The sequence below is a fragment of the Ruditapes philippinarum genome, unplaced genomic scaffold, assembly GCF_026571515.1.
Source record: "Ruditapes philippinarum isolate M1 unplaced genomic scaffold, ASM2657151v2 ctg90_1_1_1_1, whole genome shotgun sequence".
Classification (NCBI taxonomy): Eukaryota; Metazoa; Mollusca; class Bivalvia; order Venerida; family Veneridae; genus Ruditapes; species Ruditapes philippinarum.
Window position 1 is genome coordinate 218,941 of NW_026864022.1, and position 17,965 is coordinate 236,905.

A 17,965-nucleotide genomic window follows, 5' to 3' on the forward strand; every position below is an offset into this window, starting at 1 on the left:
GGATGACAATGGAAATAAAATAACTTAGTGTCCACCTTTATTTGTCATCCATTGAAAACGCTGTATTTCTGAAAAAAAAATATCTGCGTTAATTTTCATAGAAGAAAAAAAGTCGATACTATATCAAATTCCGTTCTTTCTCGCCTTCTATTTTGCATAGTTCTTCATAGAACCGCGTTCGTTAAAATAGTCGTTACGTAATAAAGTGAATATTAATGAAGCCAAATCAAGTTGACACTAAGTATGCTCAACACTGCTCAACTTAGTATTCATCCGTAGCTGTTCTACAAAAATTAGAAATATCCTCCTCTTGGAACAGCACGGATGAGCACTCACATATACTTAACCCTTTCGCTGCCAGAGGGTTATTTATTTATTGATCACCTATTTGCCAGAAGGTTTTCTAAGAAATTACTATATCATTAATTATATAATTATTATTATTTGTTATTAGTATTATAATAATTATATATGTTTCCAAATCTGCTAGTATAATAATAATTATTGTCGATGGTATAATTATCTATATTTATTATTATTATTATTATTATTATTATTATTATTATTATTATTATTATTATTATTATTATTATAGAAATTTCAGTCGAAAAAAAAACGAACAGCAGAAAACCTTCCATTTTTGTAACATCTAGTTTGTAGGAAATGATAGCATGTAAAACTTAATTAAAGTGTTGATAAATGATTTTCTTTGACATTTTTTTTCATTTTTTATAAATTATGATAGTGCTTGTTTGGGTTTGGATTTACGAATAAATAGAACATATTTGTTACAAAAATCATATAGTCAACTGGGTTGAGAGCCGGAAGTTCAATGCAGTATCCAAGGGTCTAATAAAAATGTTTACATTATATCTATACCATATTTATAATTACTTGTTTAGATTTTACCATATTTGCAAAATGCTATTAATTTTACTCTAAATGTATGTTTGAAAATATCGTTTAAGTTTATAACACCTTTATGCACCTGTTATAAAATTTAAGCAATATTTAAGAATTAGCCCTACTTTTATTTTTTGAATAGAGTATCCCTGCCGGTTGGTAAACATTGCGTTAACAACGCACTTTCAAATGTTTTACATGAATTATCAAGTCAATAGAGTATTTCTATTTAATATTTAGCTACCATTACATGACTGTATATACTTAACTTAAACTGTTGTGATGTTGAACGTTCGTCTGTCCAACACTTCCCTTAAATTTGCACAAAATCTCCTCCAATAGAGGGATTTACGGCTTTTTACAAGATGTCTTGTTCATTGTTTTTTTATTTCAAAATTAATTTAAATATTTCAGACAGATCTTTGGTAGCCATGACAACCAACGTAAAAATTTATAACACTCATCATGGAAGAATATGTAAGTACACCTACTATATCTTTATAGCATTTCCAAGATTTTGTCATTTGAAAACTCTTCTAATGAAATTGTTAAATTAATTTTGATTTAGTCAAACAATGCCGCAAAAGGACGTTTTCGTGACTCCTTCACTTCTCAAAATTAGTTCAACTTTCACGGAAGTGCTTTTGCGTAAACTGTCGGAGCTTTGTGATTTTGATAATTTTTTAACCAGTTATGACAAGGGTCTGTCTATTAGAAAGACCATGCAATGGTCCTTTGTTTTTCTTCCACGTACATAATGATAAAATTATATGATATATACAGAATGATAATTTCTCACAGTCATTTAAATTTCACAGTCAGTCAAAAAAAATGCACCAGTATAGTCATAATTGAATGTGTATGTTGATTTTTTGCAAACAGGACGTTTCGGCCCCAAGCCAAATCGGCCCCAGTCGAAATATCGGCCCCTGGACGTTTCGGCCCTTTTTCGCGAGACGTTTCGGCCCCACTATAGTGTTTTGCTTGATTGATTAACAACAATTAATTTAATTAATAAATTAATTAAACGATAAAGGCCGGTTACTTACATATAAAACAAACCACTAAAACTTCTGGATTAGAAAAGTTACTTACAATTTTTCCTTAGAAAACATTATCTTTTGATCTTAAAGAAACTCCACTGAGGTTTATAAGCCTAAAAACATAACATCGTAATTTTTCACATAGATAAACATGAGCACTTTAAACAGATAATTTTATATAAATTTAATATAACTTAGAAATAGACAAGAAATAAATTGAAATTCGTATGTTTTTGCTACTCTCAGTTCGATTTGATTGAAAAGCGTTTAGACGCTTTTTAATTATGGGTCATTTTTCACTTTTATAATAATTACTCTGGAGAAACGCTAATGACCTGAAATTTTGCACACAAGATATTAGTATAGCTCAACCTCAAATGGAGTAATAATCTCAAAAAACTATTTCCAGTCCCTTCATGTCAAAAAACCTCAGTGGAGTCCCTTTAATTAAACTATACTTAATTTTTTCAAAGTGTAACTAATTAACTGTTTATACTTTATGCTAAATGGCGGTATTGTTATGTGTCTTGCTTCTTAATCATTCAAATAAAATATTATCTATATATGGTTAATAATTGTTTGTTTGTGTATTATATTTTTTCAAATAAAGTTTATGTTCTGTTCTGTTTGTATTGATTACTTTCCCCCTACTACTATAATAATCTAGTTTTTATACAAAATGATTAAATATATATATTAATTGATTAATTTTTTTATTGAAATGCTATTAATATATCGGTTTAAAATACAGTACTTATTCTGGGGCCGATTTGGTAAAGGGCCGAAACGTCCGGGGCCGAAACGTCTTGGGTAGTTTGGGGCCGATACGTCTTGGGGCCGAAACATCTCGAAATCGATTTTTTCACGGGGGTGGGGGGGTGGGGGCAGGGCCCCTTTAGACGCCATCTCCTCTTAAAAAAAAATTAAAACTATGAGTAAGATGATGCTTCCCCTTTGAGTCTGGCCGATTAATAAATGACATATGGTGGTTAAAATGCTGTTATTTTGCTGCTACTAAAATATATTAACTATTTCTCCTTCTTGATCTAACTAAACAAACCATACTGGATCAAATTTAGGTGTTAGTGGCATTGATTTGACCTAAAATGTGTTTAATATTATTTATTCAATAAAATATCCATATAATAAAAAGATCAAAATGAAAAATATGTATTGCATAAATAATAAAGTTAAACACGTTTTAGCTAAAATCAATGCCACTGGATATGTTGAATATAATTATTTTATTTTCAGAATAAGAACTGGAATTTGATCGGTTATCGAGAAAGTTTCTATTTATACAGAAATATATGTGCTACCGCTTCTTATATCATATAATTTTTGAAGTTATGAGAAATAAAGACAAATTATAATAGATCTTTAGTTTGTTTTTGTTATTATATCATATCCATGATATCGTGATGTCCGTGTCTTTGTGTGTATTTCTTATGGGTTGGGTTGGTGTAAGGGGAGTAACTCTGAAATCCCGCCGCCATATTTGGCAGAAAAGTACGGAAATTATACATTATTTTCTAGATGCCGCCCTAAAAGTACTGAATATGGCTGTGGATTTTGACCCAAACGACAAAACAAGGTGAGGTCTAGGCAACCGATTTAATTAAAATATTTTTCCTTAAGTTAAACTAAAAAAGAATTTTAAAGTGATTCCTGAGATTCGTCCAAGGAAGTTTCGACCGTTCAATCAAGAACTAAATAATTTAAAGTCTAAATCTTTTAATGTACCTTAATTAAGTCTACCCATCTCTTTTTATGTCAGTAAAGTCCTGTCATCAAAAATGTTCATGAATTATGATGATAATAAGCACTTACCCACAAGCCTGTTGGCTGTATGAATCTTCGAGCAATGGCAACCAGTCAGTGATATGTCACATAATGTGAGTCTTATGGTAGGAATAAATGTTTTGATATAGAGCCGATAGATCTAATATGTTTGAAAATCAAGTAAGGAATTGCCTAATTGCACAGGCATTGATCCTAACTCCCATACAATTTCTGGTGCCGTACCAACTACCATTCAGATTCTGACAGACAATAATACACCGATAAACACTTTCAGAACTAGCAGACGACAGGCTATTCTTATCAGTGGTATTTCGAGTAAAGATAATGGGTTGCGTATCTCACTGTATAAATCGTATGTAAAATGGTCTGACATATGGTAGGTTTAACAGTTAATTTAAATACTTTGGAGTCAGAAGATGTGTTGAAGTTTATACTGTGATGAAGCTAAGATCCAAAGCTTTCTATTGGTGTAATAAATTTTAAAATTGGACATTTAATCACAACAAACCAGCGGTTTAAAAATGGCTTATTTTGTATTGTTTTAGCATAAGCGGTATCGATTTTACTCGAAGAGAAGGGAAGCAACTCGTATTTTTCACTCGATATACCTCGGTTATTTACGTAGATCGTATTGAAAGTGTTTAGGGTGTATTGAGCTGCATCATGACAAAACCAACATAATGGGTTTGCAACCAGCATGGATCCAGACCAGCCTGCGCATCCGCGCAGTCTGATCAGGATCCATGCTGTTCGCTTACAACTCTATAACAAGTAGAGAAACTGAATTTTTTACTGATAGCAAACAGCATGGATCCTGATCAGACTGTGCGGATGCGCAGACTGGTCTGGATCCATGCTGGTGGCAAACCCATTATGTTGGTTTTGTCATGATGAGGCTCAATTCATGAATTATTCATTGACTTTAAGTATCAACCACACTATCTCAACATTAAACAGCGAGTCACTTGTCAGCTCAGCCTACTTACAAAATTGTTTAACTTAGTATTAATTAAAATGACATAATATGGTTCACGAGTGAATGGAGGAATGTCAAAATAACTTTACATTTTGCCATAAATCCTTTCAATTTTATAATTTACTCAGTGTGAACATAAATAGGTCTCAAGGCCAAATGAAAGTTCTGTCAAAATGCCTGTCAATATCCATAACATGTAATTTATCTGTCATATTCAATTTAGAGAGTGGTGCATTCTTTTTATATTTTAGGCAGATTTATACCCAAGTTTTCATACAGGGCAGTTTTCTCCTGTAAATTAAGGAAATTTCAAACCCTACATCTGGAAAAAGCCCTGGTTCACACATGATTAGACATTAAATTCAATTAAAATTCTAACAATTTAGGTTAAAAGCAAAAACTATAGACACATCATTTTATAAATTATCTACTTTTCAGCTCGATTATTCGATAAGAATAAGTAGAGCTATTGCAGTCACCCGAGCGTCGGCGTCAGTGTCTGCGTCGGCGTAACCACTTACGTTAAAGTTTTTGTAATAGTTCAAATATTTTCAAAGTCCATTGACATATGGCTTTGAAACTTTGCACACTTGTTCACCATCATGACCCCAACTTGTAGACAGGAGGAGGTAACTCTATCAAGCATTTTGACAGAATTATGCCCCTTTTTCGACTTAGAATTTATGTTAAAGTTTTTGTAATACCTCAAATATTTTCAAAGTTCATTGACATATGGCTTTGAAACTTTGCACACTTGTTCACCATCATAACCCCAACTTGTAGACAGGAGGAGGTAACTCTATCAAGCATTTTGACAGAATTATGCCCCTTTTTCGACTTAGAATTTATGTTAAAGTTTTTGTAATACCTCAAATATTTTCAAAGTTCATTGACATATGGCTTTGAAACTTTGCACACTTGTTCATCATCATTACCCCAACCTGTAAACAGGAGGAGGTAACTGTATCAAGCTTTTTTTTGACTATCAACCACTAAGAATAGTCGAGCGTTGCTGTCCTACCGACAGCTCTTGTTTCAGTAAACTCTGTAAAGCAATATTTGTGTAAATATTCATTGTATTAGAGTGAAGGAATGCTATTCTATGAAAGCTGTGTTACATATTTGATGTCATTATCAATAGATTTTTTGTTTCTACAGTTCTGTATAAACATTAGAAAAAAACAACAATAACAATCTTTTATCTTATTGCTTTTGTGTTGTTGTTTTTTCAGTTGGTATTTTGGTCCATTGTCAAGAGAAGAAACAAATGAGATTTTGGATAATGTTCATACAAATGGAGTGTTTCTTGTGCGTGAAAGTCAGTCCATTAAAGGAGATTTTGTCCTCTGTGTAAGGTATGAGTGATAATTGATTTATAAATGTTTATTGATAGAAATGTATCTAAGGATTATAACATGATACTTTATAGGGCCTTTTTCAACTCGGGGCTCACAGGTGCGTTTTGAAAATTTAAGGAAGACTTAAAAGATAAAATATTTAAAAAATCTTCTCAGAAAATATACAATACCCAGATTTTTGGCATGTAGGATCACCTTGTTGCCCTTTACAAGTATGACATAAATTAATCATGCCCCTTGTGTTAATATTGGTCCACACTGGAGGTAATTTAATTATAAAGACATGTATAGGAAAACAAATTTTACTCCTGTTGAAACTACAACCCCTATACAAACATATTTAATATGAATCATGGTACTTTAATGACAAATTGCCTTACTGTGTTAAATTGCCCTGTTCAATGAGATTGAATTGTATTGCAATATATTGCCATTTTTGCGTATTGTTGTGTATATGTTTTGATTTAAAGATGGGGTAACATTATATATTATTATTATATGTATACATTCTTATTAGAAACTTAATTAAATTTTAAGGACTAAATAGAAAGTAAAGTGTCACACAATTGGATAAACAAAGTAATCGCGGGTGACCTTTCACATCTGGGCCGCTTATGTAATTTACGCGGCCGCTTATTGACTTTGAAGTGTCCTAGTTGTCGGATATTTTTATCTTATGTTGGCACCAATAAAATTCGTCAATTAAAGATTTATACGAAATTTTAAGGCAGTTAATTGAAAATTATGATTTTTAATAAAATACCGGTTTTCCGAAAAAATCGTACTGTGGTACGAATTTTTTTTTCATATTGCAAGATATCGGTTTACCGGTAAACTGTTACACCCTTACAATGTAGGGCCATCATGGCCTTCTTGTTTTAAGATAAATCGGATTATCCAATCTTGTACATGTCACTATGATTGAATAAATGAAAACTGTAATGACATGAGGTAAAAGATCCTTTGATTATTCAAGATGATAAAATTGTGGTGAACTTCTCTTTGTCTTTGAATGATAAGGACCAACAACCAATTTTGTCAACAGACAGCGTTTTGAATAAATTAGTTAAACAAACAGTATATGTTTAATAATAAACAGTATATGTTTAATAAAGGAAAGAAAAAGTACAATATTGAAATAAGATTTAAGATATTGACTATTTTGTTATTATTGATTTTTTTTTCTTGTTTATGTTTTATTCAGAGAAGACAATAAAATCAGCCATTATATCATCAATCGTATCCAGGTTGGCGGGAATGTGATGTTCCGTATCGGAGACCAACAGTTTCCCGATATACCTGCTCTACTTAACTTCTACAAGACGCATTATCTCGACACCACAGCACTTACTGTTCCGGTATTTTATTAATTTTCTATCTCTATAATTATGATGTCACAACAGTAGGAATAATTGTAACTAATTAAAATTGTAGACCACAAGTTAATGAGTCTAATTGGTCTGTTGTCATATGTCTTATAGAATTAAAAAAAAAATGAGTATATTCTGCCAGTTAAGATGGATTTTCTTGTTTTAACCATATTTTTCTTTCTTTGCAAAATTTAGAGACATTGGCTGAACTTTATGGCCTCATAAGTTGCATGTTAGAAATATGATGCATAATGCACATGGAATTAGTTGTACATGTTGCCTGCTGCACAGTAAATGGGCCAATTTTTCAATAATACATGTAATGCAGGCTTTTTCAAACAATATATTACATTTGCAATTACTTTTTTGTGTTTTTACAAAGAACTTACTATAAAGCAAATGTGCCCAAAAGTTTTTTTATGATACCATGACCCAAAATGTAGATACAGACATTTTTATACCCTAAAATTGCCCAATTTTACCTGTAATGTGTAAGCATCTGTTTTCTTGGTGTTTTTAGAATTAACACCACTTTTATCTGTTTTAATTTATCACTTAAATTTTTTTACATGCACATAGAAAATTCAATTACCTTTCCGGTGATATATAATACTTGGTATACATCATCCTGGTTTTTATCATTAAGATGATTTTAGTAAAATTGGACATTTGTAATGCATCAGTTTTTTCAACATTCAGTTGTTAATTAAACTAGTGTACCTTTAAGCAATTGCAAATAAAATAGTACTTTATTGTCTTAATCTAATGAAATATGAATTAAAAACATATGTAAAGGGTTTTCAATACAAATTTTCAAACATTTTTACCACAGTAGGCATTATAGTGGTGGAAAAAAAATTGTGATGAAAAAACTGTAACGTCCGTCCCCCTGTCATAAAATATCCAATTATGAAACAATACTCATAAAAAACAATGTTTCTGGTGCTTATTGATAGTCTTACTATGAAAATGTTACAATAGATTGCCAATTTCTTTGTTTATGAGGAAAAAATACAATAATGAAAAAGTTGTCTGTAACATCCGTCCCCCTATATAAGATGCATACAAAATCTCAAATAAACTGTAACTGAAAAGGGAATTTTATGCTAAACACCAAAGTTACAATGAAAAATGAAGAAATATAAAGAGAAATAGAGGATTAAAATTGTGTATTTGTATAAAAATTATTATTTGTGAACACGAAATTTCTTAATTTTGAATAAAAAACAGTATTTTTTGCTATGAAAACAAAATTATCTACTTTGAAATAAAATTAATATGTTATTTTTAACATCCAGTGGATCTATAAGTTTATTAAGAAAATATTTAAGCTAGTATAAATTTTTTACAAACATAATCTTTTGTTTTTCTGTGTTTTCAAAATAAGGGTACAGAAGGGGACGATGTTACAGAAATTAACTAATGATTCCTTTTTACAAAAATACTAAACTTGTCTTTTCTTATGTTGCATGATAGAGAAGTAGTAAGTTTTGAAACTGTATAGGAATGTTTCACACAAGAATAAAGCTAAGAAATAGAATTAACACACACAAAATCCAAAACAGGATACATAAAAGAGGTGCAAAAATTAGATATGTTGAAAGAATCTTTGTGATTAAATTTAGTCAATAATGTTTAAACATAGATTCTTTAGCCTTAAAAAGTAAACAAATTATCTTTCACAGCCCCTTATAAAACAGTGGGATATGGATCCAACTATATACACACAGATGGGGCTGGCACTTTATTGGAAGTTAACGAGCTGTATATTGGGAGCTGTGTATTGTAGATTGGAAAGTGTGATATATTACAAAACAGTAGGGGTGCCAATAAAGGGTGATGTACATATACCTAAAAACAGTGGGAGGGACTACTATATCTGTTAAAGAAGGCTTTTAGGCCAATTAAGTCAAAGGATTTATTGAATTCAAAATTTTATAGGGTAAACTTTGATGAAGTCAATGAAAAAAGAATCAAAAAAATATAATTAAACACCCTGAATAAATTTGTTTTGTTTTTTTCCAAACTCCAGCATAATTTTCCTACCATTTGAGCCATTTATAATTATTATTGATAAAGTGGAAGAAAATCTTAAGTATTTAAAACTTTAAAGGATATGGTTAGGATTCTTGTAATGAAAAAGTTGGAATAATCGTGAAAATTTGTCTGTAACCCTTCGCAAAATTTTTTTAATCTATAAATTTATTGAATTACATTTAAAAATGAGTTCATAGTTAAGCAGTTCATTTACACTGAAATATTTACACAGAAAACTATTAAAAGTTAGAAATAATGAGCTTATGACACTGAATCATAATGAAATCTTCGGATAATGCTGCTGACTTTTCACATCAATTTCATCAAATCAATAAATTAATTTCAACAATTTAAAATCTAAAAAATTTTAATGAATATTTTTAATTGTTTATAATTTGTGTAATTAGTAATGAGAAATTCAAGCTTGGATATGTCTCAAATTTACTTCACACTGTATCATATTTTTTACAAAGATAAATCTTATTACCGGTATAATTATATCTATAGGTTTTTTGTAAATAATTTCATGTAAAGAAAGGTAACATTGGTATGACATTTTTTTCTTTAACACAGTGTAAATGCATTTTCTGGGAACAAGAAGGATTCATTTATTTCATAAGCAATGTTCTTACTTTATTCCAAACATTTCAATGTTCTTTCAATTGTTAGATAACCAGAAGAAATCTTAAGTCAAAGGTGAATGCAACTTTTCATAGTGAAACACAAAAAGTTAGAAACTCTGTTATTGTCGGGTATATTTATACATTTTTCTCATAATTTGTCCAATTATTTATTGTACTATACAAAGCATATTACTCTTAGAAATGTTATCATTTTAAAATAAAACCAAAAAAGTATGACTTATGAGCTTTGAACATCTTGTGTAACATCTGTCCCCCCAAAAAATGTAACATCCGTCCCCCTGATACAATTCATTTCTGGATTATCTGACAAGATATATACATAAGAAAGTCCTATAATTTCTACAGTTTTATAAGAAATGTGTTTGCATATTTGATTTAAGTATGATTTGGTGTACCTATCCTTGTTTTTTTCTCTTTGTTTCTAACATGTTTGAAAATTTCATTTTGTGGGGAAAATACTGAAAATTTGAAAGCAAATATTTTTATATCTAAGATGAATTTTCTGGAATTTTTTGGTGACATTTATCAGAATACATAATGTTTTGATAAAATTAAGAGAAATAATACAATTTTTATTATAAACTGTAAAATATTCAAACTTAATGTATATCTTTGTAACATCCGTCCCCTACCTACACAGTCCGCAAAAGATGTAATATTTTGAAAAAAAGTATTCAAAAAGTTATCCTTTCTTTCCAAAAATATTGTTATAGACACCCTAAGGTACTTAAAAAAAGCAAATATCACCTTGTATGTTTAACTTTATTTTTTTACTTAGATGCTAACACAACTGACCCATTTACTGTGCAGCAGGCAATGTATCATTCTGTGAAGATATTTCATTGAAGTATATTTTCTAGTGAATGTAAATAAAATTTCATCTGCTTCATTATTAAAGAAATATTATAACCAAACATCTAGTCAGAGATTTTTCAGCTTATAAGTGGTACTGTATAAGTGGTTAAGTTATCAATATGGAAATATTGGCAAATTACGTGAATAGACAAAAATCACTAAAATATCCTCTAGGGTACATATCAACCAACCTGTCACTCAACTCTACCCTTGCACGATTCATTTATATTTCTACACACAAAATGTTTGTTATTTCATTTTGGCAACATTTCGACATGCAGAAATATCTATTTATACAGTATATGTCAGAGGGATATAGCATAGAACGTTTCTTCTGCCAAATTTTAACTTTTGATAACTAGAAGATGCATTTGGTAGTTATTTATACTACTTTAAAGAAAAGTAACATTTTAGTTGACAAGCTAATTACAATTAAGGATAGCTGAATGTTCTCTACAGATATGACCTTTCCCAATTGTATATTTCTCTATTCATATATGAATTAGAAACTTCTAGAATTTTTTTTTTCATTTTATTGGAATTTATACAAAACATTCTTATACAAATACTTCAAATTTAAACACCATACTAATATACTTATTCAATTCTTGTTGTTTTTATTCAGGCCCCAAGAGAGAAAGTAATAACAAAGTATGATTTTCCAGGAAAGGTATGATTAGATGATTTATTTTTGTTCAATAGTTTCTATTTTTCGACTCTCATATGTAGTCTGTATTTGAAAATAAGTCAGATACTCATTTTCAAGCAGTTTTGTAAATATTTGGTCCTGTATTCTTGAACAGTTTTGTTTAGCTTAAATAACTCCTTCAATAATCAATTTGATAAATATTTATTATAATACTACTACCATGTTTTATATTATTCTTAATTTCTTATACAGTTAACATTTCGCAATCCCATACTTTTAGAGAATATTTGAGCCGCGTCATGACAAAACCAACATAATGCGATTGCGACCAGCATTGATCCAGACCAGCCTGCGCATCCGTTCAGTCTGATCAGGACCCATGCTGTTCGCTATCAATTTCTCTACTTGTGATAGGGTTTGAAAGCGAACAGCATGGATCCTGATCAGACTGCGCAGATGTGCAGGTTGGTCTGGATCCATGCTGGTCGCAAACCCATTATGTTGGTTTTGTCGTGACGCGGCTCATTTGTTTTTGCACACTGTTTTCTCTGAAAATTTACTGATAGTTTCTTATTTGTATTTGTCAATATATCTATATAATATATTTAATAGCGGTATTTAAGTTGTACTACTTAACATACCAGTGTATGATTGACAGCTAGTAGATATTTACCTAACATAAATAATTAGTTTTTGCTGTCTTTCCCCTGGAGTTTACCTCATTTTGGGTTAAGAAGTTAAGTACATCCGGGCACAGTCAACAGCCAAAAAATGAACTTTGACAATTACTGCCTTTTCATTGGGAATTTTTTTAAACACCATTTTGGGTAAAAACAAGATATGAAATGGGTTCTTCTAAAGGAACAAGAATATTCTGACAAATAAGTAGCATAAGCTCTATTTTCTGCCTTTGGTCAGATTTTGTGAAGTCAGTGTTCAATGCTACAGGGGTCCTGCTAGCAAACCTTATTTTGTTAACTCATGATATTTTATAGTATCCAGGAATTTCGAAATACAACATAACGATCGATTTACGTTAGTTATATATTGCAAAATATCTGTCAGGGTTATTTGGTTCAAACAAGCAGTAATGATTTTTACCAAGAAATTCCCATATGGTTACTTTGGTCTTGGGTGAAGCTTATCTATAATGGCAGTTTGTTTTATAGTGGCACATCCCTGGATAAGTGAAATAAATATTAAAGAAAAAATAACAATACAAAAAAGAAAAGAAAGAAAAAAGACAGAAAAATATATACATCTTTAGTTTGAGAAATGTATTTATATTCTCTGCTCAAATTACTCATATAATTTACATATATTTCCAGGACCCTGAAGATTTACCATTTAAGAAAGGAGAGATTCTTATCATAATTTCCAAAGATGAAGAAAAATGGTGGCATGCCAAGAACAAAGATGGTCAGACAGGACAGATTCCTGTACCTTATGTTACAATAGTAAAGGTAAGTTCTAGACACGGGACAGGTTCCTGTACCTTATGTTACCATAGTAAAGGTAAGATTGTAGTTTTGTGTAACAGATATTAAAAGATGTCCGGTGCCCCTTGTACATTACTTCATGCACAAGGGGGGTAGAACCACCTACTGTAAAAGGTTAACTTCACATAAAAAAATCTAATGTCTGTGACCAGATTGGAATCCACAGTGGTGCGAGGCTAGTAAATTTAATCAGTGACTTTCACCTCATGGACCAGCTGGCCCCTGTATCAAAATGTAACAAAATTCTTGCCTTATATCAAATAACAGTATAATTTTATTTTCGTTTATCAAATTTAATGATTTCGTGTAGAATTGGGCATTAGCAGACGTATTCAATAAATGTAACTAATACAAAATGACAGGAATTCGATATTTTGTTTAATACATACACAATTTATGTTGATAAAAGAGAATACTTAATTTGGTACTTGTTAAAAGTACAGGATATTACATTTATACAGATATTGTTAAAGTTGCACATTATATACAGAGCAATTTAACATCTATAGTTTTACTGAATAGGAATGTTACTATCATAGCTTATTGTCAGACGTTAATTTCAGGACGATGATCCAAGTTTATTGCAATTAGATGCACACAACCAACAACACCAGCAACATCATGTAGAACAACAACAACAACAAAACCAACACACCACAGATCCGTCTCCGGTGAGTAACTATTCTCATAATTGAGCCGCTTCACGACAAAACCAACGTACTGCGTTTGCGACCAGCATGGATCCAGACCAGCCTGCGCATCGGTGCACAGTCTGATCAGGATCCATGCTGTTTGCTAGCAAACCCTATAACAAGTAGAGAAACTGATAACGAACAGCATGGATCCTGATCAGACTGTGCAGATGCGCATGCTGGTCTGGATCCATGCTGGTCGCAAACCCATTATGTAAGTTTTGTCATGACGCGGCTCATATATTTTGCTGGTATCCTCCATACAATATGTCTGTAGACAAGTGGTGGCTCTTTTAATTCTTGTTGGTTGAATTTTGAGTCCTGTACATTAAATTTATTGTTTAGTGATGACATTGATGTGTTTCTTCTTCATGAAAACATTTTGAGGAAATGAAATTATGAAGGACGTAAGGTAAAAATTCAGTGAGAGAAACAGACTTATGTTGGTATTTTTTAAAGCAGAAATTGTCAGTCTGGATTTAGTTATTTTGCTAGCAAATCGTTATTTTTGAAGAACTACTACTTGTACTTGTTGAAACAGAAGTAGATATATTTAAGAGGGTCTACTTTATCCTTTTGTCTTAGTTGTCTGCTTGAACATGTTCGCTCATTGCCTATTTATAAATTTGTCTGTTTGCCATTTTTTTACTGAATCAATATTTATTCCTGTTTTAATTTACTGGTAACTTCATGCAAGCATTAGAGGAAAAGGGTATCCTATTTTTTAAGGTAATGGAACTAAAGTAGCAGAAAGAAGTAAAAATACTCCAAAGGTCAAAAATGATGACAATTGGTATAAAAGTTAGAGGACACATGTTCAAATATTGTAGGATACCTGCAATCACGATTTCATAACATGCAACAGCTATAAAATCCCGAAAACAAGTACTGACCAATATTATCAGGCACATCTGTGCTATCACATTATGGTCTGCACTGTTCTCTATTAGTAGTAATTTTGAAAATTTCCTCTAAAAATTAGAAATATTTTAGTCAAAAACAAAAGATTGATGAGCATATTTAAGATATCTGGCTTAAGTAAGTGTTAAAGTAACACTGTGGTTAATGTCAGTGTGTTTATGCCATTCATCCACTATAAATATTTAAAAAAAAAACAAAAACAAAAAAACAACTTTTAGTAAATGGGATGACTATGTACAATGCTATGAAACTATGTAAATTAATATTATTCATGAATTAATTCTGAATATTTATTTTATTCACTGGATCTACACTGTGTAATTCTTGTTATATTACATTTCAGCCATCATTAAGAATGCCTAAACAATTACCTGCCAAAGCAGTAGTGATTCAAACAAGAATACCCAGTCTATATGATAAGACACAATTACGATTAAATGTAAGTACCAGTCTATATGTTAGAATTTGGAAATAAATGTAAATTCCTGTCTATCAAAATCTATTTCCATTCTAACACATAAAGAAACCTATATAGTTGTACTATATATTTGGTGGTTAAATTTATTTTCGCCTCAGAGTTTCTAATAGCAACATTCTTTAAAGACTGTTCCAGTCAGTTGAAAGAAAAAAAAAAACTATCATTAAATCTACCATTTCCACAAACATTTTGAAAAAAATTGATAAAGAAATTTTATGGTATGTTTAGTTAATTTATTGTATTCTTTCTTTTTCAGGAAGGTGATGTTATAACTGTAACAAAAATTAATGCTAATGGACAATGGGAAGGGGAGGTAAATGGGAAAGAAGGATTCTTTCCCTTTACACATGTAAAATTTCTGGATGATTCGTAGTGTAATACAAGTCTCTCGTTTAATCGTTAAAGTATATCAAGAGATAGGAAAAAAATTGCTAGGGTATTTTACCACCATGGTTTTGTTGAACTCTACGAAAGCAAAACAACTGGAAATATCAAGAACTTCAACGGCAATGGAGTGGACAAGAAAAATTTAAATGGAATTCAATTTTCTAGAAGTTTTTAAAATGTAAACCATTATGTTTTCACATGAAAAAAATATATATATACAGAAATATTGTTTATTTGGTAAGCTACAAACAGGGGTCATACTGCCAGATTCTTTTAAGGTCATTTTGTTCAAATTTTTAGGATGAGAATGTAAAAAATTGTTGTTTGGGACTTAACGAGGGTGTATCATCATGTTACAGGCATTTTCAAGAGAGTTTTTAACCATCACTTAAGTTTGTTTTAACTCATCATTTGGAAAAAAATATTTTTATGGGGGTGGGGGGGTTGGGCTTATCATGTCTTTCATTATAAAAATGGTCTTTAAAGATGTGTAAGTGTGACCCCTGTGTGAAGCTTAAACTGAAATATGAAATTATTATTTCATGCTTACTGATATGTTCATTTATCATCAGTAGACATTGTATGTGAAAAATTCGAATTTAAAAGTATTGCTTTTTTTAGTTGGGGTTGGGCATAGGGGAGGGTAGAGGGGACTTTTAGGGACTGGGTAGAAAATGGGGGTTAAGAGAATTGTTGAATAACGCAGAGTATTTTCAAAAAAACATATACAGATGTTTTATGTATTGTATTCATTCATGTATATGTATATAATTATCTAAGCATGTTGTGTGTTCTTAATGTAAGTTTTGCTAGACTGGGTCCGATTTATTTATGTTGAAAGTGCTAGAATTGATTTTGTATATTTTCTGTGCATACTTTTAATGAAAATACTATGCTTTGAACATAATCTCCCTTTTAAAATTAGAAATAAGCCAGTTTTAGGGAAAGAAAGTCAGTTTTAGGGAAATTAACTGACAGCTTATTATATGGCATTATACATACATAGATTTTTTCTTTACAACTATATGTTTAACTAATTATTCATCATTTATTTCTTATTGACAAGTTTTCTGTTGAAAAGAATTAATTTCATATATTAAAAATAAAATTTTGATTTGGATATGACATTATTTGTTAAACCAATAAACTACCTTAAGAAATTTACCTAGAGAAAGGTCATGTTAATGAAATTTATTATACACTTATAAATGAAAAACTGAGAAATTTTGTTGAAATCAAATGCATATTTTCATTTTCTGTATTTTCATTGTAAAAATTGTTCACTGTAGTGGAACATATTTTCCATATTTTCACTGGTAAGACTACTAACTTCTAAATTCAGCCAGTACACAAAATTAAAGAGGGTGTCTTTCGAATTGTAAGGTCAGTAAAGAGAAAAGTATAGAATCTACAGAAAATTATAGTTTTTGTCTATAAAAAAACTACTTGAATTTTCATCTCTTAGTATGAAAATTATCATATGTAACTTGCGGCTTTTGCCACTGATGAAATATGTATTTTCATACCACCCAGTGAAAATTAATCCTGTATTTATAGAAAAAAAACTTGAATATTCTCTATTTAATCTAATTATAGAAAATACACAGGGTACAGGGGAAATGTGTTCATTAACCATACTAGTTTACCTGCCGAATTTTTCTGGAATGACTTGTCCAACTCTAATTTACCAATTACCAGGGTTTCTTGATTAATAGTTTGACCATCACTTGAGCAAGGTGAGACTTTACACACAGTATGTTCAGGCTTGCTTAGCTCAATAGAGAAGGAAAAATGAGATACGCAACAAGTAGTTTCTATGTATTACAACTGACATAATCAGATGGAAGATCTGTAAAATAAATGTGTTAGCCAAATTTAATGAACTTGTTACTTACCTACTTACTAGTGTTATGAAAACAATAATAGTATACCTATCACAGGCATTTATAGTCATGACAACCTGCACAGTGGCCCTGTATTACCATTCTAGTAGCTGTATTTTATTTGTTAAATGCTGATTTCCCTTTTACTTTTAATGAACTGCTCCAAAATTAAAGCTGTGCAAATCCATTGAACAGAAATTCGGCATGTTAACGGTTATTATACAACCTTCATAAAAACATCAGTTTTTTACCTTTATCTTGCTTGAACCAAAAGGGATTAGGTTTTGTTACAGCATCAGATCATCCATGCAGTATAAAAAAGCTCTACTGTATTAAATTTTTTATTGACTGCTAGGAAGATAATACATGAGAGTCAAAGGCTTTGCGGCTTTGGCTTGCCCGGTTATAGACTACAACATGTATATTTGAAAAGGAAATAAAATACATGAAAAATAAAAGGATTAAAA

General features: G+C 30.7%; 1 protein-coding gene across 1 annotated transcript; it reads left to right on the plus strand.

Moving 5' to 3' along the window:
* Positions 1-3,409: 3,409 nt before the first annotated feature.
* Positions 3,410-16,026, plus strand: LOC132724159 (adapter molecule Crk-like). Its single transcript, XM_060708982.1, has 8 exons — positions 3,410-3,540; positions 5,958-6,080; positions 7,288-7,441; positions 11,615-11,659; positions 12,967-13,101; positions 13,701-13,808; positions 15,094-15,189; positions 15,485-16,026. The coding sequence occupies exons 1-8, from the start codon at positions 3,506-3,508 to the stop codon at positions 15,599-15,601; spliced, it is 813 nt and encodes a 270-aa protein (XP_060564965.1). The 5' UTR covers positions 3,410-3,505; the 3' UTR covers positions 15,602-16,026.
* Positions 16,027-17,965: the final 1,939 nt, after the last annotated feature.

Bases quoted from the DNA above. Each gene is read 5' to 3' on its own strand.
- LOC132724159 (XM_060708982.1), top strand. From the start codon at position 3,506: ATGGCTGTGGATTTTGACCCAAACGACAAAACAAG. The intron at 11,660-12,966 runs GTATGATTAGAT...ATATATTTCCAG, and splicing joins AGTATGATTTTCCAGGAAAG to GACCCTGAAGATTTACCATT. The intron at 13,102-13,700 runs GTAAGTTCTAGA...CGTTAATTTCAG, and splicing joins CTTATGTTACAATAGTAAAG to GACGATGATCCAAGTTTATT.